The sequence below is a fragment of the Nycticebus coucang genome, chromosome 7 (genome assembly GCF_027406575.1).
Source record: "Nycticebus coucang isolate mNycCou1 chromosome 7, mNycCou1.pri, whole genome shotgun sequence".
NCBI lineage: Eukaryota > Metazoa > Chordata > Mammalia > Primates > Lorisidae > Nycticebus > Nycticebus coucang.
The window spans coordinates 127637723-127663126 of record NC_069786.1 but is presented as its reverse complement, the minus strand read 5'-3'; the positions used below and the strand labels follow the sequence as shown (position 1 = coordinate 127663126).

The 25404-nt window shown below is 39.7% G+C and overlaps 1 protein-coding gene across 3 annotated transcripts in view; it reads right to left on the bottom strand.

The window, feature by feature from the left end:
* Positions 1 to 25404, bottom strand: part of CAB39 (calcium binding protein 39) — an 82191-nt gene that overhangs the window by 21255 nt on the left and 35532 nt on the right. For all 3 annotated transcript variants that reach the window (XM_053597318.1, XM_053597319.1, XM_053597317.1), the window contains 3 exons: positions 21747 to 21903; positions 4526 to 4690; positions 1831 to 1949 (listed from right to left, as the gene is read on the bottom strand). In XM_053597318.1, coding sequence (XP_053453293.1) covers positions 1831 to 1949; positions 4526 to 4690; positions 21747 to 21860 — 398 coding nt within the window. In that variant the 5' untranslated portion in view covers positions 21861 to 21903. The remainder of the gene's footprint in view (positions 1 to 1830; positions 1950 to 4525; positions 4691 to 21746; positions 21904 to 25404) is intronic.

Sequence of the window (25404 nt, the reverse complement as noted above, 5' to 3'; positions counted from 1 at the left end):
GGAAATCTGTAAGTGGTGCTGTGACTATTACACTGCGTTCCATATGATGTACTAGGGACGAATCCTGAAGTGATACCACATGTGAGAAGGAAAAAAGGAGGCCAAGAATAGAGGACACAACAGAGAACAACAGAACATTAATACCTGCTGCAGCTGGGTTGTGGGCAGGGACGGGTTTGTTATTATTCCTGCCAGTGAGGGGTCTGCTGGATCCCAGTACCAGGTACACACTCCATGCTTCTCTTCTCCCCTCTTCCTGGCTGAGATTTCTGCTCTGACAAACTTGGAGAGCTTTAAACTTTAAATTGTATCTCTATGGCTCAGCACCTACAGCTCAGTGGCTAGGCCACCAGCCACATACACTGGAACTGGTGGGTTTGAACCTAGCCCGGGCCTGCCAAAAAATAGCCAGGCATTGTGGCAGGCGCCTGTAGTCCCAGCTACTTAGGAGGCTGAGGTAAGAGAATCGCTTAAGACCAAGAGTTTGAGGTTGCTTCCAGCTGTGACGCCATGGCACTCTACCCAGGGCAACAGCTTGAGACTCTGTCTCAAAAATAAATAAACAAACAAACAAACTGTATCTCAAAAGTGTCACTTGACACGATGTTTACCAGCGTTTATATGTGCTTCTGGCTACTCCAAATTTGAAAATGTAGGCAGAGTCAACTAATGTATGGGTGTTAATAATCATTGGTTTCTATGGAAAAGGAAATATTGGCTTTAAAAATACAAAGGCATCTGGAAGCTGGTCTAAGAACATCAAAATTTCAGGCTCCTCACTACGTGTTTACACCCACAACTGTGAATTGATAGAACAACAAATGAGATGCCAAAAGTTCTGTATGGCAACATCTGAAAGTAACATAGATGGTTAGAAATAGAAAGGAGGAGACAGAATGCCGGCCTGCAACACACGCACTGACTCATGCTTTGTCTAAACAAGTTTGAACTTGAGGGAAGTGTTAAACCACAGAGATATGAATCAGAGTGAGGCAAGCTATAAAGCCAGGAGTAGGACAGCAAGCTGATTCACGCCAACAGCCATGCTAGTAACGTGCTTGCCCCTAGTTTAAGAGACCACCACCATGCTGGGACAAACAGATGCACTCTAGACCCAGAGCTGGTGGACAATTCTGGTGTGAAACGACAGGGGGTTACCTTGCCAGTCAGGGAGGCTCAGAGATGAGAGAGAAGAGGATTTCTTTTTCTTTCTTTTTTCTTTAAGTTTTAGTTTTTAGGCTTTTTTGATTTTGTTTTTAAACTGACAAGATTACCCAAACATTAATGCCTGCTTAGTCCAGTAGGAACTCCAGGAAGATGCACTGTGAGCTGTCAAATTAAGTAGGTTAGTGATGGACACACAGAGGTAAAAATCAAAGGGTACTGTATCATGAACACATGCTTTGTGACTGAACAAAGTGAAGCTATCTAGCATCCATGCTCCATTTATAAGGCAGCTTTTACCACCTTACAGTGTGCACATTATGTCCAGAGATGTCTTTAAATATAGGACGTAATTAACATTTTAATATTAGAAAACAGAAATAAGACCACAGAAGATGTATGTTTTTTTCCTTCAGTCATGCTTGACTTAAAGAATTTAAAGGCTTACTATTAATCTAACTTTAAACTCTCATCTACAGGGAATTTCAAACTCAATTTAGCTCACAGGTTGAATTTTAAGGAAGGAAAGGTGTTGAAGATCTATGGAAAATTATCTAACTAAACTACAGAGAGAATGCTTCCCACATTCATCATCCTGTTTTTCCACAAGGCAATTTTCCTTTTTATTTTAAACTAAGAATATAAATTTTATTATATTGTACATACCCTTTCAATAACATGAACAAAATATTCTGTTGGGTGCAGATGTATTCAACAGTAGGAGTTCTTGTACCAATTTGTCTTCTGAGAATATTGTTGAAAATTTGAGCCACGTCTTTTTTGCCCTATTAGGAATACAATCATTAAAATATTTACCTGACTAAACATCAAAATGCCCATTCACCCTCCCGAATAAACCTAAAGCCACTGTATATTTACAATTATGACTGAATACCTGACTTTAATGTGTTTGTAAACATTAAATTTTCTTATCTCTTCATTTGTAATTCCAAATTCTAAGTTTTAATAGTATACTACTTTTAGATGAACAATGTATTGACAAAGTGAAATCTCACTACATTCCACACATAATTTCAACCATTTCTAATTCTCAGGATCACACTCAGATATGAAAAACAAAACCTTACTGTACATTAACAACCTATAGGGAACTGAAGCTTACTCAAATGGAACAAGTAGCTTCAATAGAAGCTTGCATTGTGAACAGTATCTGTATTGTTCCTTTATAGTGATAGAAGGAGAGAAAACTGTACTCTGCTGTTATAAAAATGAAAGAATTCTGCAAAAAGCTGAGCTTTAAGGGCAAGCAGGCATATCTCCCAATTAAACTAGTTGCACTTAGGAAAGATTTTTATATAGATTAATGACAAAGGTGCTAAGTATCACATGATACAGTAGTTCAGAGATCAGAACTTCATCACACCACTGTACAAAATAGATGGACCCATCCGGTAAAACTTCCGATCAGAAAGTTGCACAAGAAATTAACAAAGGGGGCAGCACTTGTGGCTCAGTCGGTAAGGCGCCGGCCCCATATACCGAGGGTGGCGGGTTCAAACCCAGCCCCGGCCAAACTGCAACAAAAAAATAGCCGGGTGTTGTGGCGGGCGCCTGTAGTCCCAGCTACTTGGGAGGCTGAGGCAAGAGAATCGTTTAAGCCCAGGAGTTGGAGGTTGCTGTGAGCTGTGTGATGCCATGGCACTCTACCTAGGGCCATAAAGTGAAACTCTGTCTCTACAAGAAAAAAAAAAAAAAAAAAGAAATTAGCAAAGGGAGACCAGAAGAGATGCTTCAGAATTGCCACTTCTTATGAGGCTGACAAGCTCATAGGAGAGTGAGTGAAATGCTAGCTTCTCAGCATCCTCCCTAAAACACAAACATCACACTGGGGCCTGTGCTAGCTCAGAAGCAGTAATGGCAATCTCTAAGAACCAGTCTCAGGGCACACATTTCTTTTAAGTTGATGTCTCTAAAGACCGGAATGTCAGCATCCAGGTTGGGGAGCAGGGTGGGTGGGGGAGACAAAGGAGAAGTTACTAGATGCTTCAGTGTATCTCCAACTTAGCAGAAGAAATAAAATTTGTTGTTGTTGGAATTTGATATACTCATTAAAAATACAAGAAATCAGCTATACAAATGGAAATATCCTATTTCTATTGGACAAAAATAAATTTTTATTTTCTTTTACTATCAATGTTATGTTTAAGTGACCTATGAACCATATCCTCTCATCTTCCTCCAAAATTTAATCTTGCTCTGTGTCTGTCATTTTTCTCCCCAGAAACATGTACTTGTCTGTCAAGCACCTGCAGTCATCCAACCCCTCAGGCTGATAAAACACTGGGCCTTAAGACAAGGCATGCTCATGACAAAAGTCAAAGAGGAAACTGCCCATGACCTTGACAAAGTGCATCACTATGACATATGCTTCCTGGACTAGTTTACTTAAGACTGGTATCAAAGACCATGGTTCTTACTGTTAAATTCACTAAATACAGAGACTCCCAAAAATCATCCCTAAAGTTGCTATAGGAAAAATGAGAAATTATAGCTAAATGTATTTTATTTATAAAATATTCATTGCAAAATTTTATAAAATAATTCTGTACATGTTGGTACCTCTTTGTAAAGTTTTGTAATGAATACTTTGAAATAAAGTTACATTTAGTTATAATTTCTCATTTTCTCTACGTATTATGACTTTAGTGGTGACTTTTGGGACACCTCTGTATTTAGCATGGCACGATTCAGCTGTAGTAGCGTGGGCAACAATCTCAAATGCCTCCTAGGAGAGAGAAGGAAGTGTGAATGTGGTAAAGCAGGCCCTGGGACAGAAGTGTAATCTCTGGCAAACCCAGGAGTGGATGCCTTGTGCTGCTGCTCTGACCAGCTCAGGGGCCAAGTGGCACTACAGGATCAATGTGGCTAGAGCTAAATTTGTCAAGAGAAGCCAGAAATTCAGAATTGTATAAAACATCTTCTGCTACTTAAATGTTATGTTAATTTAAAGTTTAAAAGCAGTGCTGAACAAACAGAACACATACAATCTTTGCTGTAATGAATATCAACACGTAAAAAAAAGGACCTGACTGGACGTACCCTAAGACCTATCTACCTCCAAAATTCCAGTATTCCATGGTCTTCCAGAGACGGTTCTTTAGAGCCAAACTCCATATGCAATGTGGTAGAACAGAGGGAAAAACCCTGTCCCAAGCGTGAGACCCCCTTGGGTCTCTGCCCTGGTTCTGCTCATTAGGCAGGGAGCCCAGGCATGCTGACAGAGGTCAGTGACCCCCACCAAGAGCCCAACAAGACCCTAAAATGCTTCAAAGGAGAGAACACATGAGAAATGACCAGGAACAGGGTGCTGTTTTTGAAAAAGAAGAAACTGATTTCTTACCTCAAAGTCAATGAGCTGCAAATCAGCTACCAGGGTGCTAAGGAGCCCGCTGTTATATAGCTCCTGAGCAAGCTGTGCCACGGCTTCTGTCTGCGGCTCTTTTTCATTTGTGCCATATAGAATTTCCTTCATAGCAACCAGATTTTTGGAAACTTCTTCTGTAGCCTGATTTGGGGGCAGGGATGGGGAAGAGGAGAAAAAAAATTCATTTTAACAAACATATAATATACCTACATTTGTTCAATAACTCTTCTCTGCATTAAAGATCCTCTACATTACGGACCTACGTATAAGAGGCAAAGATGGGAAAGATCCACCTGTCCTCAGGAGCTGGACACAGTGTATGCCTCCTGCACATGCACAAACCCCTAGCCCCGGCCAAAAAAATAAAACCACCTGAATTAAACACTTAGAAATAAAACCACCATGACTGAGGTAAAGATTGACAAACATGAAGACAGTGCAATTAAAAACTATCTAAAATAAAATATGGGAGGGATTTCATTAGTAAGCTATGAGATAACTTTAAGCAATCTAATAAATGTTAACTCCAGTACCCAAAGGAAGGAGGGAAAGCAAAATATTTAAAGACATGATGACTGAAAATTTTCTAACTTTGATAAAAACTATAATCCCATCGAGCCAAAAAGGTGAAAAAAAATCTCAAGCATGAGAAACAGGAAGAAGATAAAAAGGTATGAAGTACCATATTTTGCCATATAATGTGCACTTTTTTTTCTTATTTATTTTTATTGTTAAATCATAGCTGTGTACATTAGTGCAATCAAGGGGTACAATGTGTTTGTTTCAAATACAATCTGAAATATTGTCATCAAACTGTTCAACGTAGCCTTCATGGCATTTTCTTAGTTACTGTATGTAGACATTTGTATTCTGCATATAGTAGGTTTTGCCTGTACCCATTCTAAGATGCACCATGGGTGTGGCCCATTACCCATTACCCTCCCTCCACCATAACCTCCCCCCTCCCTTCCCCTTCCTTGGCCCTTTCCTCACAGTCTTGTGCTATAGTTGGGTTATAGCCTTCATGTGAAAGCTATAATTTAGTTTCACAGTAGGGCTGAGTACATTGGATACTTTTTCTTCCATTCCTGAGATACTTTGCTAAGAAGAATATGTTTCAGCTCTATCCATGTAAACATGAAAGAGGTAAAGTCTCCATCTTTATTTAAGGCTGCATAACATTCCATGGTATACATGTACCACAATTTGCTAGTCCATTCGTGGGTCGATGGGCACTTGGGCTTCTTCCATGACTTAGCAATTATGAATTGGGCTGCAATAAACATTCTGGTACAGATGTCTTTGTTATATTGTGATTTTTGGTCTTCTGGGTATAAACCTAGTAAAGGAATTATAGGATCGAATGGCAGGTCTAATTTTAGGTCTCTAAGTATTCTCCAAACATCCTTCCAGAAGGAACGTACTAGTGTGCATTCCCACCAGCAGTGTAGAAGTGTGCCCTTTTCTCCACATCCACGCCAACATCTCTGGTTTTGGGATGTTGTTATGTGGGCTACTCTTACTGGGGTTGGGTGATATTTCAGAGTAGTTTTGATTGGCATTTCTCTGATGTTTAAGGATGATGAGCTTTTTTTCATGTGTTTGTAGATTGTGATTGTGCATTTGTCTTCTTCTTCTTCAAGTCCCTGGCCCACCCTGAGATGGGGGTCACGTGTTCTTTTCTTGCTAATACGTTTGAGTTCTCTGTGGATTCTGGTTATTAGACTAATGTGCACTTTTTTACCCAAATTTTTTGAGGGAAAAATAATGATGTGCTTTACACATGGGTAGAACTAACCCTTTATCTACATAAATGTTTTATGCATTAAAAGTATACAATATGTTAAAAATGCTAATATTCCTTTAAAATATAAAAAACAAGTATTTAAATATAAACAAATAAAAATTTGGATTAAAAAATTAATATCAGGCTGGAAGCAGTGGCTCATACCTATAATCCTAGCACTCTGGGAGGCTGAGGTGGGTGAATTCCTAAGCTCATGAGTTCGAGACCAGCTTGAGCAAGATCAAGACCCCATCTCTGCTAAAAACAGAAAACTAGCCATGCATTGTGGGGGGTGCCTATAGTTCCAGCTACTTAGGAGGCCAAGGCAAGAAGAGGATCACTTGAGCCCAGGAGTCAGAGGTTGTTGTGAGCTATGACGCCAGGGCACTCAACCTGAGAGAGAAAGACAAGAGAGTGACTGCCTCAAAATAAATAAATAAAAATAAAAAGTTAAAATGAAACATTTTTTTCCCCTGAAAGTGTGGGCCAAAAATACAGGTGTGCATTACACATGGGAAAATACAGCAAATTGCTTAACTTCAGTGATAAAAAGAAAATTTTAAAAGCACCCAGAAGGTAACAATACTATGAACAAAGAATAATAGATCTTTTGACAGAAATAATGCCAAAAAAAAAAAGAAAGAAAGAAAGAAAGGATGCAAGTTCAAAGACAGTGGAAGAACATTGTTAAAGTAATAATAATAAGGCTCGGCGCCTGTGGCTCAAGTGGCTAAAGGGGCCTGCCACCTGAGCTGGCAGGTTTGAATCCAGCCTAGGCCCACCAAAGAACAATGACAGCTGCCAGTAATCCCAGCTACTTGGGAGGCAGAAGCAGAAGAATCACTTGAGCCCAGGAGTTGGAGGTTGCTGTGAGCTGTGATGCCTCAGCACTCTACCCAGGGTGACAGCTTGAGACTCTGTCTCAAAAAAAGAAAAGTAATAATAATAAAAAACCCCACACAAACTGTCATTCTAGAATTTTATACCCAGTAAAAATATCTTCAAAAACAAAGGCAAAATGAAGAATTTTTGAGGCAAAGAAAAGTGAAAAGATTTCATAAGATTTGTCCTATATGAAATGTTGAAGGAAGACCTACTTGCAGAAGAAAAATGATTCGAGATGAGAATATGTATATACATGCACAAAGGAATGAAGAGTAATGGAGAAAGTAATGTGAATATAAAATATATTCTCCCTATAATTTGAAAAACATCTTTAAGAAATCTAGCTGTTTAAAGCAAAGGTAATGACGTATTCTGGGGTTATAATGCATGTAGAACTAAAATGTATAGCAATAATAGCTCAAAGAGGAGTGATGGGAGTATAGCTTGTAAGGTCCTTGTAATGACTGAAATATAGTATTTCTTGAAGACCGTAGTGAGTTAGAGATATATATAATAAGTCCTAAAACAACCACTTAAAACTAAAATCCAAAGTAAAAATTGAAAGCTAATTAACCAACAAAAGAGACTCAGGTGGAATATTAAAGATATGCAGAAAAACAAAGGCTATAAAAACCTATATAAAGTGAAGCCCTTTATGACAAGATATATACTTCAGGGAGATTACTTAGCACAGATTCACAGAACATCAGCATTTAAGTGTACTTACAGAATCGTCTATTCACATGGTATTTCCTCCCTTCTACAACCTTCTTTTAATCATGATCACTTTGCTTCACTTTTGGTGGATACTTTCAGTGTCCAATAAATGCAGTATTAGCAGATTTCAGATTCATACAGCTGTTAGACAATTTTAGAAGATAAACACGCCTCGCTACACAGTCTGAGTCTCTGTGTCTATACTGAAGATCAGGTGGCATTCTAACTTCATCCACATAAAGGGTCCTATTTGAAGGCAGCTTGCCTCTTTTCCCTAAATTGTCTTCTCCAGGAAACTCTTTTTAAATTATCCAAAGAAAGGCAAGGCTGATGTTCCAACCTTCTCCAATCCTTCTGCATGGAATGATGCAAATGTTAATGCAGCCTAGGGATACCTTTGGTGGCTCACGCCTGTAAATCCTACGACTCTGGGAGGCTGAGGCAGGTGGACTGTCTGAGCTCTCAGGTTTGAGATCAGCCTGAGCAAGAGCAACACCCCATCTCTAAAAATAGCTGGGCATTGTGGAAGGCACCGGTAGTCCCAGCTACTCGGAAGGTTGAGGCAAGACAACCACGTGAGCGCGAGTTTGAAGTCGCTGTGAGCTATGATGCCAAGGCACTCTATCAAGGGCGACAAAACAAGACTCTGCTTCAAAAAAAAAAGGTTTTTGTAATTATCTCATGAACTAAAAGACTTTGGCTTTCACAGGGACTGCTTATATTCAAACCAGGTCTTTCCAAATGTTCTTAAACTGGAATGAAAGATGCTGCAATGAAGACTTTAACTCTTCTTACTATTTAATTTAATCCTATTATCAGCCCATCATTCAAATCATATTCCATCATATTAAAAAAAATCATGTGTTTAAATACATCAATACAATTAAAGTATATGATTTCTTCTCTGTGAATTTGGCATACTTTTTACTAATCCTAAACTAATTTCTACCGATGATATTCTTTTCTAATGTTTATAAATCATCCTCCTAATAATCTCATTATAAAACTTTACTCAGTATCAATGTTAAGTAGTCCATCTTTTCTAGTCTGCTTCTCAGTAATGCCTCAGAGATTTCAGATGGCAGTTCATCACCCCATATGCAAATTTTAAGTAACCCAGGACATAATTTTTCTGGGTCAAAAGAAAATCATTTAGCAATAGAAGATATTCTCTTATAATCTATTTACATGTGTCACCTTTCAATTCAATTCCATTTTGTTAACTTTTATTCTTCAGATGATTCTGACAGGAAAGTACCGACACTGAATGGCTTTTTTGAAGGTTATTATCTGTTGGTTTTACAACAGTGACTCTAAGTAGTAGACCACAGGCTCCTCTGTTTCTCTGGTTAGGTTAAAGATTTAAAGCTCTTAGCAATCCTTTATATAACCCTTTATATTCTTCTCTGAAATCATTATGATTTTAGATTTGAATTCAGATCATAGTCTATTCTGCTAGCAAAAGATGGATGAGAAAGAAGAGGTGGACAGCTAAAGGGCATAGGTTTCTTTTTGAAGTGATAAAATGTTCTAAAATTGACTGTGGTTATAGCTGCACACATATGTGAATAAACTAAAAACCACTGAATTGTACACTTATAATGGGTGAATTATATGGCAGATGAATTATATCTCAATGAAACGGTTTTTTTATAAAAAGGGAAGAGAAAGGCAGGGACATACTTAGAAAATTGTTTATTGTTCTGAGTTGCATGGCAACCTACATTCATGTATAAAGCCTCCTTCCCTTTCAGAAAATGACATGGTCACTTACATTACAGGTGGGGAAGAAAAGGCAATGGCCCTTCCCTACAGCTGATCACTGTGCTCACCTACCTACACCAAACCTCGCCTGCTTCTAGGTCCCTGCCACTCCTCCCTTCTCAGGAACTCACCCTGCCTAGTATTTCACCTCTTCACAGTCAATCTCCCCTCACCTAATTTTTCCCTCAGTTTTTCATGATCAAGACACCACTTAACAAAATTTAATAAGCTCTCCCCGCTCCTACCCACCCAATAACTAAACCTCTTGAAACATCTGCCTATCTTTGTGACACTCCATGTCTCTTCCTCACCCACTCTTCAGCCCAACCTTCCTGGCTAGTCACCACTGATCTACATGCCACTAAATACGATTTTCTGTCTTTATTACACCTGGACTCGCAGCAGCATTTAATATTGTTGATCACACTCGCCTTTAAAAACTGTTGCTCCCAGCCGGATGCAGTGGCTTGCTCCTGTAATCCCAGCACTTTGGGAGGCCGAGGTGGGAGGATTGCCTGAGCTCATGAGTTTGTGACCAGCCTGAGCTAGAGTGAGACCCCATCTCTAAAAATAGCCAGGCATTGTGGTGGGTGCCTATAGTCCCAGCTACTCAGGAGGCTGAGGCAAGACAATTGCTTGAGTTCAGGAGTTAGAGGTTTCTATGAACTATGATGCTAAGGCACTCTACAGAGGCGATAAAGTGAGACTCTGTCTCAAAAAAAAAAAAACAAGAAAAGAAAAAAAAAGAAAAGAAAAGAAAAGAAAAAAAGACCATTCCTTCCTTAGCCTCTGTGACTCACCACCACCCTAAACTCTTCCTCCTCTCTCTCTCTGGTTGCTCCCTCTGTCTCCTTTTTGGCTCATTCTTCACTAGGCTATTTAAACCTCGGGAATTTCTCAAGGCAACGTACCAGGCCCTCCCCATTCCATAGCCTCGAAGTGATCTCATCCACACCCACTGCTTTAATTAACACCTAAGTGCAGATGCCTCACCCATTCCTATCTCTAATCCAGTTCTTTTCTCCCAGGCCTTACCAGTACATTCAGCATCCTACTGAAAACGTTCCCACTTGGATATCTCAGTAATGCTGACCATTTAATTTACCAAGCACATGTCCTGAGCTTAGGCCTCAGTGTGCAAGCACAGCTGACAGTGAGAACACCTCCCTAAGCCAAGCCTATTCAAAGTCAACTACTGCATCTGGTACTCAACTGGGTCAAGAGAAATACGTGCTACGTTGGAAATCTTCAGTCACAGTATTGCTCACACTGGATACGCCTCTCTACTGGCAACTGAGGGATTTTCAAAGGTAAGTGGTGTAATTTGGCTGTAATTTGCCTTGTGCTTTCCCTGTGATCTCAGAGAGAAAACAGTCCGGGGGAATACAGAGTATGATCTACCTCTGAGGAGGAATCAGAAGAGCACTTTTGCTTTTTATTTGCTCTATTTCAGACTTATTTGAATGTTTTACAATTCATTTTACTTTTATTTTTTAAAAACAAATAAAAAAAGAGGACAAGATAAAGAAATCAAAATGTTCACTTGGTTAGTACTAATTAGTTCATCTTCTAATTTCTTCTTCCATTTCTCCCTCTTCATTCCTCCCCTCAAGATATCCCCCAAATTTTTACGATTCCTGGCAAATAACTAACTATGCAGGTCTACTAACTACACTTTGAAAAAGAGTGCTACAAACAATGCAAAATACAAACCCAAAGATTAGAATGGGATTTAACAGCTAGAAGGTACTCACTCAACTGTTCAGAACCAGACAATGAATGTTGGAAATAAGAGACTTCCAACATGGGTATTCCCACTAATTATCACAAGATTATCATAGAATAATCAGTAGTATGATAATAAAAGAAAAACTAAAATTAATCAATTTTATTACATATTAGCAGTCCTGATAAACAAGTGAGAGTAAGTTCATATTTCAATGACTTTTAATTACATATATATTTCAACTGTGTGTTTTTTTCTTTCCTATTATGTGTACAATTACAAGTTGATTAAAAAAAGATTTAAAAAAAGAAATAAACATGACCAAATCATACTAAAAGATGATCAGAAAAGTTTAAGAAGTATTTCATAAGAAAATACAAGTATTTACTGACTGAAGATACCACACTCAAGACAAATAAACTTGATCTTCTTTACAGTTGGCTTGGTTCCCTCATTCACATTAGTGGCCATGCCTGGTCCCCCCATCTCTGGCTTGCAGGCATTATATCAATGTGCTCTCTGCCCTCTGACCACATCCCTCTTTACAGGCCACCTCTCTGTTAGTCCCCTCACACCTACTGAGTAAGCTATTCACACTTGCAGCACTTCCAAACACTGTGTCCTTTTCAAGCTACTAAAATCATCCTCTGTCAACTAACCTGCTGGTGCCTTAATGCCCGTGTTGACTGTCTGCTAAGACTGCACATCTCAGGGCTACCTGTGCCAAAAGCTCAGTCTCGTGGCTCCCCTACACAACCTGGGATATGCTTTACTCAAAACTTTCTCTACTTCAGCTCCCAGAGTTGTGAGTACTTTTGAAAAAGTGATGGAACCTGTGTACACCTGATTCACTAATAATTCATGCTATTCAATCCAGCTCAGAAACATTCCTCTAAACTGGGCTGCTTTCCAACCATTAATTCCTAGCAGCACACATTTCAGAACTGCTTTATTTTCCTCAAGTGACTTTAACTTTAGTCTCTCTTTCTCTATGCCATCTCTAAGCATTTAGCTTCATTCTTTATATATTAAGATAAAGACTTTTTTTTTTTTTTTGTAGAGACAGAGTCTCACTCTATGGCCCTCGGTAGAGTGCTGTGGCCTCACACAGCTCACAGCAACCTCCAACTCCTGGGCTCAAGGGATTCTCTTGCCTCAGCCTCCCAAGTAGCTGGGACCACAGGCACCCGCCACAATACCCGGCTATTTTTTGGTTGCAGTTTGGCTGGGGCTGGGCTTGAACCTGCCACCCTCGGTATATGGGGCCGGCGCCCTACCGACTGAGCCACAGGCGCCGCCCAAGACTTTTTTTTTTTTTTTAAGAGACAGAGTCTTACTTTGTCACCCTTAATAGAGTGCTGTGGTGTCACAGCTCACAGCAACCTCCAGCTCTTGGGCGTAGGCGATTCTCTTGCCTCAGGCCTCCTGAGTACCTGGGACTACAGGCACCTGCCACAACCCCTGGCTATTTTTTTGTTGCAGTTTGGCTGGGGCCGGGTTTGAACCCACCACCTTCGGTATATGGGGCCGGCACCCACTCCCTGAGCCATGGGCGCTGCCCAAGATAAAGACTTTTTAGTTAAAATATTCAACTTCTTCACTCATCTTGATGTTATTTTTGTCTCTCACCATCCTGGCATAATGTTCACATGAGCAACTTTTAGAAAAGATGCCCAGTTCCCCAAGATACTTACTAATGACAAAAGGAAAAACAGTAATTTTACAGTGTGTTTACCATCTAAACCAAGTGTTCAAAATACACATCAGCAGTAATGGGACCACTGATATCAAGTGCTTCTGGGTCATCTCTGTGGGATTATTGCCAAAAATGTTTAATATCCATTGAATCTTGAGCAAACATCAGCCAAACCAATTAAGGAACATTCTACAAAATAATTGGCCAGTACTTTTCAAAAGTGTCAAGGTCATAATAGTCAAAGACAGACTGAGGAACTGTTCCAGATTAAAGAAGACACTGCAACTCCTCAAATGTAATGTGTGACCATGAATCAGATCCTGGTCCAGAAAAAGGACATTAGTAGGACAAAGGGTAAAATTTAACAAAGGTCTTTGGCTTAGTTAAAGACTGTATCAGGCCAGGCGTGGTGGCTCACACCAGTAATCCTAGCAATCTGGGAAGCCAAGGCAGGTGGATTGCTTAAGCTCATGAGTTTGAGAAAGGCTGAGCAAAAGTGAGACCCCATCTCTACTAAAAATTAGGAAAAAAACTGAGGTAAGAGGATAATTTGAGCTCAAGAATTGGAGGCTGCTGTAAGCTAAGATGCCACGGCACTCTACCGAGGGCAACACCTTGAGACTTTGTCTCAAAAAATAAAAACAGTATTGTATCAATGTTATTTTCCTGATTTTGATCATTGTACTGTGGTTGTATAGGATATTAACATTTAGGGATGTTAGATAAAGGATTCTCTTTTTGCAATCATTTTGTAAGTCTGACATGTTCATCAATCCTCTTATTTTGCTGCTTCTTCATAGGTAAGGGACATTCTATTAGTTCCTAGGCTGATGGTTCTATCTCTGTGCTAGATAAAGAAGCTCTAAACAAAAAAATAAATAAATGAGAATAAAAGAGAGATTTGCTTTGACTCAAGTTTCCCCTGTATAATTTTGCCAGTTGTGTGGCCTCATGGAAACCTCTTGAGTCTTACCAGATCATCTGATAACTAAGGGAGCTGGGCCAAATGACTCCTGAGATCCATTTTAAAAAGGTATTTGGATTTTCTTTTGCCCTGTCGTCTACTTTTATTCTCTCACTCTGGGCATCTCTGTCTCTGCACAAGCTAACTCAAAAGCCTGAGCGCTCGTTATTGACTCTTCTCTACTCTCGGAGCCCCTACATCCATGAACCCTGCCCTCACAGACATGGCTCTCCCCCGCCCAACCCCGGATGGCTACAGAGCTGTGGCCTTATTTCAGTGCTATATCTTCTTATTTCCCTAACATACTCGAGGACTTTGAGAGAGGCTTATTTACACTTCTTTGTAACACCCCATCCCCACTCCAATGTCTAAGATGATGATTTACACATGATATAACTTCATGATTTTATTAATTGATTGAACTAAGACAGTTTCATCAGTTGGACATGGTGTTCCAAGACAGATGCTACATTTGTATGACCCAGGCAGCCTCATATTATGTTTCACGGGCACAGTCTGCTTTACTAACAGCAGCCAACTGTCTTATAAATACATGGTCAAGAGGAGAAACACGTGAGAGCAGTGTGCCTGTCACGACAAGCCCCCTTACTTGATGGGAAAGTGATGTGGCTCATCTACTGCTGACTCATTGAGGTGAGAGGTGCAGAATTTTAAGTTCTTAGCTTTCTTACGGCTTTTGAGAAGTGATTTACCCTGTGTGGCTCTACTTTTAGCAGCTATATAGTGGCAATTTGAACTCACCACAACAGAGCGGAGGCACAGAGGAGAGTCTGGGGTTTGGCAGAGCTACTCAGAATTAATAAATGCAGGCCCTAAGTTCCATGAGGGCCAGGCACATTAATCCTAAGCTATGAAGACTCACTGACTTACAATCCAAGGAGAACAACTTTATTAGGATCAATTTGCACAGTAACTAATAGTCCCAAAGCTCACACTTCATGCTCACCTCAAAACAGTAATGTTAGAACTAACCAGATGTCTTTCCTTCGCAGGGTGAGGGGACAGGTAACTATAGGCACATGCTGTGCAACATTTCAATGATGAATCATGTATATATAATAATGGTCTTATAGACTACCATATTTTTACTGTACTTTTCCTAAGTTTAAACACACAAATACTTGCCACTGTGTTACAACGGCCTATGGTATTCAGCACTGGACCATGCTGTACAGTTCGTAGCCCAGGAGTGACAGGCTATGCCATGCAGTCTCGGTGTGCAGAAGGCTGCACCATCTAGATTAGTGTTTGCACAAAGACAAAATAATTCAACAACACATTTCTCAGAGTGCTCCCCCGCTGTTAAGTGACACATGGTTATACTTCAAAAATTTGAGAGTAGTGTCCATAATACTCTCCTCAAGGAGCACTAAAGCTGGGACTCTCTACTGCCTATTTTCCCATTAAAGAATAAAACGTGGAAAGACTAGAATTAACACGCCAAACATTGGTACATGGCCTTTTCCAAGACTTCTAAAAACTGAGTAAGTTTCTTATTAAATCTCTTGCCTTAAATTCAATATTTCCACACACCCATCGCTGTACTATTAATCATCACTAGAGGCAGTCGCTCAGACACAAAGCAGTTTTAGCAAAATACAACTTTTGAAGACTGAAGATAGCCCCTTGCCCATTAGTGCTTCCAGAACATGTCCCTGTAGTACCACAGCTATTGCCAGCTATTCCTCTTCCAGACCCAACTACAGTTCAGATCCAAACCGACCTTACCTTCAGAGATGAAAGGTGACAAAGGAGGTCCTCACAGATGGAGGAACAGGGGTATACACAGCAGGATGAAAGTCTGAGGTACCCTCCTTACTGCCCCTAATTTTTAATAGATACAAGTTAAGATTAACCTTAATACCTAGCACACTTAGAGAAACACAGCAAGAGTAACGTGGGTAAAGTATAGAAATGGTTAGTTCAGAAATTAAGCACTTTACAATAGATATTCTACTTCATTATAATAATAATAAACTTAAAGTGATATGATATATATTTCCCTCCCATGGGAGATAAAGACTTTCGGATATACTATGTTGGGAAAATAAATTGGTATAAATTTACTGGAGGGCAATTTCGCAAAATGTATCAAAAAGCTTCAAAAAGTACAATCCTTCTGATTAGCCCATTATACTATTAGGAATTTACCCTATGGAAATAGATAAGTACACAAAGATGTAAGTACATACAGTGTCACTTACAATAGCAAAGTATAAGAAATAAAAGTTATTCCACTGAACCAGTGTGAAATGATGCCACAGCACCTAACCACAGCGCCCTAAGTGTCGAAAGAGATGTCAGAAGTCATCTAAATCAGTGGTTTTCAAACCTTTTGAGGGTGGGGAGTGGGGGTCTGATATCGCTACTCCTGCTTGCTATTATTTTTCAAAATACCAGTCTTATGTAGGATCCAAACGTACAAATTCGGATAAAGTAAAACTAAAAAAGTGGACGAAGGAGGTAAAAGGACTTGAAGCAACGGCCTAGTTGGCTACTGTGGAACACCTTCTGTACATATGGTGAACCGCAAAGTTTATAAGCAAAACAAATGCATACAAAACAAACATTTGCCTGGCCCCCTGCCCCAATTTTTAGCCAAAATAATAATCCTTGCTATAATCTATCTCTAGTTAAGTAGGTGGTAGCTTTTTGCAACCATATAGTTTCTGTCACGAGTGCTCAACTCTGCCACTATAGCAGGAAACCAGCCCTAGCCCTATGTAAATACTTGGGCAAGGCCGAATTGCAACATAACTTTATTTACAAAACCAGGTAGTAGGCCAACCTGGGCTGCAGACTACTGACTCATGTTCTGGACAATATTTAGTGGGTAGAAGAAGATGGGCAAAGGATATATGGACCTAGAATGGAGTATGGGCGACCATTTATATCTTCTTAATTCTCGAAAATCTGGTTTCATGACTTACTTCTCCTTAACCACTAACTAACCTTCGTCACTAGAATTCCCCTACCAAATTTGTCTTCTGTTATTATGTCCATACTCCCAGACATATTCAATCTCTCCTCATCTCTGACTTTGAAACCTTGTTTGTGAGAATGTAAAATGGCACAGGAGGTCTGGAAAAGGGTGTGGGCCATTTCTTATAAAGCCAAATACAAATTTACCGTATGACCTTGGGATTGACGCAAAACCCTGCACAGAAATGTTAACAGCAGCTTTATTTGTAGTAGTCAAAAACTAGAAACAGCCTAGTTGTCCTTCAACAGGTCAATGGTTAAAGACATTGTGGTCACCCATCTCATGGAGTGGCACTCAGCAATGAAAACCAATGGACTACTGATACAACTACTTGCACAGATCTCATGGGAATTATGCTGACTGAGAAAAAGCCAATCTCAAAAGGTTACATTCTACATGATTCTATTTATATAACATTCTTGAAATAACAACATTTATAGATTTGGAGAACAGACTAGCAGCTGCCCCTAGGTGTTAGGGATAGAGGATGAGTGCAGCTATAAAAGCTGTGATGGAACAGTTCTAAATCTTGAGGTAGTGGTGGTTACAAAATGTGATAAAATTACATAGAGCTATACCCAAACCCACACAAAGTATAAAACTTGCAATAAGGTCTATGGATTGAATAAGGTCGATGGATTGTACTAGTGTTAATTTCCTGGTTTTGATACCATATATAGTTATGTGAGATGTTACCATTTGGAGAAAATGGGTGAAGAGTACATGGAAACTCATTTTTGCAATTTCCTGTGAATTAAAAATTTCAAAATAAACATTTAAAACATAGCAAAACAACTTAACCCTTCTTCAGCTTCCTCAGTATATCTTTAAGGTTGCTATATAAGGTCCCTGTCAATCTACCAAAACTTGCATCTCTAGCCTTACCTCCAACCATTCCCCTGTATCTTTACCCCTTGAAATCAGACTGAACTTGTCACTGTTTCCAGAACATGCCATAGTTTAGGTTTATTCACAGTCTGTTCCTTCTCATTCTCTGATTGCCAAACACCTTAAAACCAGCTCAAGTGTCACTTTAAACCTAGTACCATCTCTGTATCTGTCTTGGACAGAGGTAACAAGTGCCTTATCCTCTTGGTTTCTACAGACCAAGATACATCATACCAAGTTCCTCTATATTATTTACATGTCTGTTTCTTTTACTAGAGCAACTCTTTAAGATTAGAGACAAGATTTGATCCATATATTTATCTGCCTGCACAGAGAAGCACTAAAATGTCTGTGGATTCAATCACATTGGGCATCTTTTGTAAGGGATGATGACAGAAGTACTGATAGTAGATGACAACAACTCTGTCCTGCCAGTGAGTACGAATAAGAACCTGATGTGAGGAAAACAACTGCAGTGGGTAATCATTGATGATAAAACCATCTTTTTTAAAAACAATTTTGAAGTGATTTGTTAAGCAAAATTTTTCATACTTCAGGGCTGCGGGCAGGTTCTCACGCCTGCAAATCCTACCACTCTGGGACACGGAGGCGGGTGGATTGCCTGAGCTCACAGGTTTGAGACCAGCCTGAGCAACAGTGAGACCCCCATCTCTAAAAACAGCTGGGTGTTGTGGCAGGCACCTATAGTCCCAGCTACTTGGGAAGCTGAGGCAAGAGAATCATTTGAGCCCGAGAGTTTGAGGTTGCTGTGAGCTGTGACGCCACAGCACTCTACCAAGGGCAGCAAAGTGAGATCTCCCATTCCAAAATTTTTTTCATACTTCAGTTCACCATTAGTTTACATAACTGAATTTATTATAATTTGCATATAACAAGTTATTGAGAAATGCTCAAAAAGCTCAGGTTTAAGGGCAATGGGGAAGCTCAAACCATTTATTATTGTCTTTTATTGAGTTTCTTTAAACTCACTCTCTAGCAAAAGAATCATTTTAAACAAGAGTCCTCTAAATACATACCAATTTATATTTATTGCCTTAAATAATGATTCATTCTCAAAAAGGAATTAAATTACCTCATTGAAAAAAGAAATTCCTCTATCAAAGGAAATGAAGACAAAGATGTGAGGCAGAATCGACAAATAAAACCAACAAACACCGTTGGTGCCTATTTGATAATGGGAACAATTTTAGTATGTTAATTCCTGGTATAAAAGCTTTCTATTCCTCTTCTCCTTTATTAAAGAAAGCAAGTATTCTAAGCTAAAAGATCAGGGGCTTAAAAAACACTATTAATAACCTCCTGGTGTCAAAGATTACTCTAAACAAGTTTAGTAACTATGAGTCACTGTTAAATGGCCATGCTATGAAAAGGCTCTGCTACTCCCTTTCCCCCTCTTAAATATGCCAGCAAACATATTCCTCTCATGAAATGAGTGAATATAGCCATTCAATCCTGTGAACACATGCATTCATGCCGATGAAGGAAACCAAGTATAAGCTGCACAAGATCGCCATCCTTCCATATATAGCATGTAGTGGGCAAAGAATGTGTAAATAGTCATTACTTACACCACACCTGTTTGGCCGCTAGCAGTGAAAAGTACAAGTCCCACCCCACCTCTGTCCCCTAGCTACCTAAAAATAAAGATGGTAAGACAAACCATTTTTTTAAAGGTCTAAGAAAATTAGTTTTGCACAAATTCTGTAAAAAGCTGTGGCTTAGTTCCTAAGAGACAAATCTATTTGTATTGTGCGTAATTCTTAACGTGGCTATGTACCATATAAAACAAGTAAAAATACCAACACCTGCAAATAAAGAAATAAACACTAAACTGCTATACTTAGCATTTTTGCCTAGAAGCTCACAAGAAATAAATGCCCATGGATGTCATGAATAAAGCAGAAACAGGAATGACCATGGGTTTGGCAGAGTTACATGAGGGGTTACCTAGGAAACAACAGCTTTCTTTATACAGATCATGAGAATAGTAATAGGAAACTAGTCTACCTCAAAATAAGATGGAGGCCTCTCTACTAAGTGTGATGTTTATCAACATAAGGATGTATCAGATGGAAAGCTTGGGAGGCCAAGGTAGGAGGATTCCTTGAGCTCAGGAGTTTGAGACAGGCCTGAGCAAGAGCAAGACCTTGTCTCTACTAAAAATAGAAAAACTAGCTGGGAGTTGTGGCAGGTGCCTATAGTCCTTGCTACTTGAGAGGCTGAGACAGGAGGATCACCTGAGCCCAGGAGTGCGAGGTTGCTGTGAGCTAGGCTGCAGCCACAATACTCTGTCCTGAGGCAATGGAATAGACTGTCTCCAAAAACAGAACAAAATCAGTAGAACCTCTGTAAGTTGATCACCCAAGGGACTATAATCAACTGGTCGACCTATGGAGGTGGTCAACATAAGGCACTAGGCCTACAGTACAAATTTGTACATGTGGCACATGTCCAATCTGTGAAAATTAGGTCAACTTAAGGAGGTGGTCAAGGTAGGTAGATGGCCAACTATGGAGGGTCTAGTAACTTTTTAATCAAAACACAGCATTGTAGTAGAGATGGAAAGTCTGCCCTTGTTTGTTGGTGCTATTGTTTAACATGTGATACAGGTATGCTGGTGATGCTGCTATGCTGCTTAGTTACCCTGAACAGATCATTTTTTTCACAGTATTAAAGGTACATCATTTTTTTACTGTTAAGTACTTACATATGCATAGGTCTAAGAAAATGACTGCTTACTGGAAGCATATAAATTCAGTCATGAATGATGGTGATGCAAACAACCAGACCGTCTACACAGGTGCCTGAGATAGTGCCACCTTTGCTTTCTGATGGCTTAATGTACACAAACTTTATGTCATGCATAAAATTATTTAAAACATTTTATAAAATTACCTTCAGCCTATGTGTATAAGATGTATATGAAACACAAATGAATTTCATGTTTGGACTTGGGTCCATCCCGAAGACATTTCATTTTATTTTTATATGTACACACACACACACACATACAAATATTCTAAAATCTGAAAAAAATCCAAAACACTTCTGGTCCCATGCATTTTGGATAAGTGATACTCAACCAGTACAATTTACCTACAGAAGCAAGGACCAGACCACAAAGTTTTGTGCTTTATAGTAAGAGTCTACACTGAAGACATAATGCCGAGAAGATATTTTAGAAAGCTCAGTAAGAAGGCTGCTGCTAAGGTCCACAAAGAGTATGAGGACCTTCTCCAGAAGAAATGGAAGTCAGAATCCATTCATAAACTGTTTAGGAAGTTGAACACCATTTAGTGAAAAATGATGTTTTAGAGAAGGGAGGCAGGACTGGGATGGAAGCCGGGCATTGGGTTGCTGGCCAAGTTGTGGTGACTGGGTGGATGGAAGTACTCGGCATGGACACAAGAGAACTCAGAAAGAGAACCAATAAAGGCCTCCTCCCAGAAAGACTTCCAGTAGAAACTCTGATGATAAGAATCAGAAAACACACTTTCAAGAAGAAAACAGTTTCAATAAATTTGAAAATCTAAATTGAAAAACTTAGAAAAAAGTTATAAATATTTTGCTAGATAGTCCAGAAGAAAACCTGTGTTGCAGCAGCAGCACATGCTGCTTCAGGACTGTATTTTTAAAACCCCAAGTAAACCCAAATTGGGATTCATTGCTTTTGTAAAGTTACCTCATAATTTGTCTTGCACTTGCTTTTAATTAAGAGATTTCAAATATAACGCCGAAATGCATACCTTCTCTGCTTTTTTGTCAGAAATGTCTTGCTTTTCCAGAACAGCCATGCTTTCCTTCAGGTTCTTCACAATGTCTGCTGGAGATTTGTGAGACTTCCCAAATGGGAACGGCATGACGGCAGTGCCAGAGGCCTCTGCTGCACTCTGCCTGCTTTACCTGCAACACAGAACAAAGCTCATGTAAGAAAAAAGTGGCATCAATAAGACATACTTTCTAAATCCCACTTTGGGAAGAATACCCCATGTATAAGAAAGTTATTTTACATGACTTTCAGAACTAGTAGGAATGGGGAAACCCACTAACATACCCAAGAAATGATTACATAGAGATGTTTTAGAATTACAGAATACCCCATTACTTTTCAAAACATTTTTTCCTTTTCATTTGAATTCTCTACTCTCCTACTCACCCATCTGAGGAACATGCTGACTGATGCTGCTAATGAGGGTGACACCCACGGTAGCTGCCACTCACTCACAGGGCAACTACAACTACTACCACCAGGACCAACGCGAAGAACTTTAACTCATCTCACGGCACCTTTGAAACAACCACCTGAGGAACATTATTTCCTCTGTTTACTGGTGAAGTTCAGCAAGGTTGAGACTCAGGCTTAAGGTACTAAGTAGTAAAACAAGCTCAGGTCTGTCTTGATCCAAAGTGTCCTACCACATTGTACCTCCAATTGAACAGGGATGTCTATCTTAAGCTGAGGAAACAGGCAACAAGTTAGTTAAGGAGTTTAGCTAAACAGCAGTGGCAACAAGTGTACTACCTAGGTCTCTCCAGATGCTCTTTTCCCAGCCTTCTTGCTGCTTCTCCTAAGCACCCCAGTGGGCTGCAACACACACACACACACACACACACACACACACACACACACACACACACACACACACACACACATTCTTCTTATTCAGTCAGCCACAGGGTCTCAGAGCAGGAGAGAACCTTGATGGGAGGACACTTTGGACAATTCTCCCATCAGCTCTTCCAATCCATTACGGGACATTTGCTTTTTTTCTTTTTCTTTTTGAGACAGAGTCTCAAGCCGTCACCTTGGGTAGGGTGCCATGGCATCACAGCTCACAGCAACCTCAAACTCTTGGGCTTAAACAATTCTCTTACTTCAGCAGCCCAAGTAGCTGGGACTACAGGCGTCCGCCACAACACCTGGCTATTTTTTGATTATAGTTGTCATTGTTGTTGGGGTGGTCCCAGGCTAGATTCAAACCCACCAGCTCAGGTGTATGTGACTGGTGCCTTAGCTGCTTGAGCCACAGGCACCGAGCCCTTTACAGGACATTTTCAGCATGTACTTTTTCTGTATGAATATGACCACCACCTATGAAAGAATTTACTGGATAAAACCTCAGGAATAATGAACTTTTCAAAGTTCTTAATTTTTTGTGGTTAGCAGGAAACATTTCAACCACTTAAACCACAATATTACATCATCCAAAAGGAGGACATGCACCTATCCCAAGAAGCCACCAGGAAAAAATGAAGTTAACAAGACAAACAATGGAAGTGACTTGGGGACATGTTAGAAGTTATCATTTTTAACTAAATAAAAGAGGTTAAACTAATAGGCATCAAATAGCCTCATATCAGAAAAGATAACACCTTTTTTAGAAAGATCTTGTGGATCACGTAGGTCAGTGGTTTTCAAACTGTGAGTTCCAACCTCCTATATTTTACCTGCCCCAGGTGCCCTAGTACACACCAAAGTGAAAGAGAGAGGTCTCAGACATTCCAATCCTACCCACTTTGTTCTTCCCAACATGTAAACAAAAATATCTCCACTTCATAGTATCATAATACTTCTTTTCAACTGTGTCTAAGATTTCACTTAAAGAATCTGAATGTTTTCCCCTAAAATTTGAAATACAGTGACTTATATATTTATTTATAAAGAATAAATGTTTAGGTCAAGCACAGTGGCTCATAGCTATAATCCTCACACTCCGGGAGGCCAAGGTGGGTGGAATGCTTGAGCTCAGGACTTCGAGATGAGCCTAAGGAAGAGCCAAGACCCGTCTCTAAAAAACAGCTGGGCATTGTGGCTGGCACCTGTAATACCAGCTACTCAGGAGGCTGAAGCAAGAGAATTGGTTGAGCCCAAGAATTTGAGGTTGCTACGAGCTATGACAACATAGCACTCTACTGAGGGTAACAAAGTGAGACTCTGCCTCAAAAAAAAAAAAAAGAATAAACGTTTAGGGGAGGAACAGACAAATAAATGCTAATACTGAGCCTACAATTAAATCACGTGTACATTATTTATCAACATGTTTTGGTGTGATCGGATCTGATCAATCTCTATCTCAAATATTGCCTATGTTACCTTCTATCAGCTTGCAAATCCTTTTCTGATCAAATTAAAACAGTATTTTTCATTAATCAAAGAGAAACAGACTAATACATGTCCTCTGCCATAGGTTCACAAAATTTAAAGATGCTTAAGTCCACATCTAAATAATACTTCTATGATAAGACGTTTGGATTGACTATAAGGGGAATGACCCTCAACTAGCTGTTAAATCATCTGATTGCCTAGCTAGATGGGACACAAATCCTGGATTGTTCTTTTCCATTACCTTTTTTTTTCTTTCAGGGGAGAAATGTAGGTTACTTCTCCATAAACATAAGAGGGTCACATTCATGATAAAGTCCTCTGGAAATATTATCTTTCCTATCTGTAACTCTGCAAAGAACAGCAGTGACACTATATGTGGGTGGAGGGTGGGAATGTTTAATGGTATAATATTTTGCAGGAAGTGTTATGGTGCTATGCAACAGAGATATTTTCAGTCCTGGCTTAATTGTGGAAGAGGTGACTTTCCAGGGTAAAGGAGGTTTAAAAAAATTCTACAACACTCCAAATGCTGGTCACAGCAGAAAAAGTATAGTGCCAAAGGGAACACACGTATAAATGCTTTTGAGTAGGAAAGGGGCTGGACAGTGTGACAGTCACTGTTCTTAATTAACACATCAGACAGCTAAGATTTTATAGAACATAAGAAATCAGTAAGACTATACTCTGAAGAAATACAGTTAGTAACTAGTACCCCAAATAAGAAGTGACAATTCCTCGGCAGGACCCAATCACACTAGTGAAGTTACTCATAACAAGCTCTTATTTTCTCCCTCCCCTTACAAGTCTTTATGATTTAGTTTTTTACTTTTTCTCTTTTTCTTTTGAGACAGAGTCTCCAGCTGTCACCCCACAGTAGAGTACTATGGCGTCACAGCTTACAGCTACTTCAAACCCCTGGGCTTAAGTGATTCTCTTGCCTCAGCCTCCCAGGTAGCTCGGACTATAGGCGCCCGCAACAATGCCCAGCTATTTTTTTGTTGCAGTTGTCACTATTATTTTAGCAGGCCTGGGCTGTGTACGAACCCGCCAGCCTCAGTATATGTGGCCTGCGCCCTACCCACTGAGCTATGGGTGCCATCTACTTTCTCTTAATTGTTAAAGAATATAGTTGTATTTTTATTTAAAGTATGAGTGCAATAATTCTCAACAAATCCTCGATGCCCTCAGATTCACCAACTACCCAAGATTTTGGTTGGCAAAAGCAAGGAAATAACACACCTTAAAACTTCTGCATTAGAGAATTTCTGTTTCTTATGTCTAGGTTTGCCATGAATTAA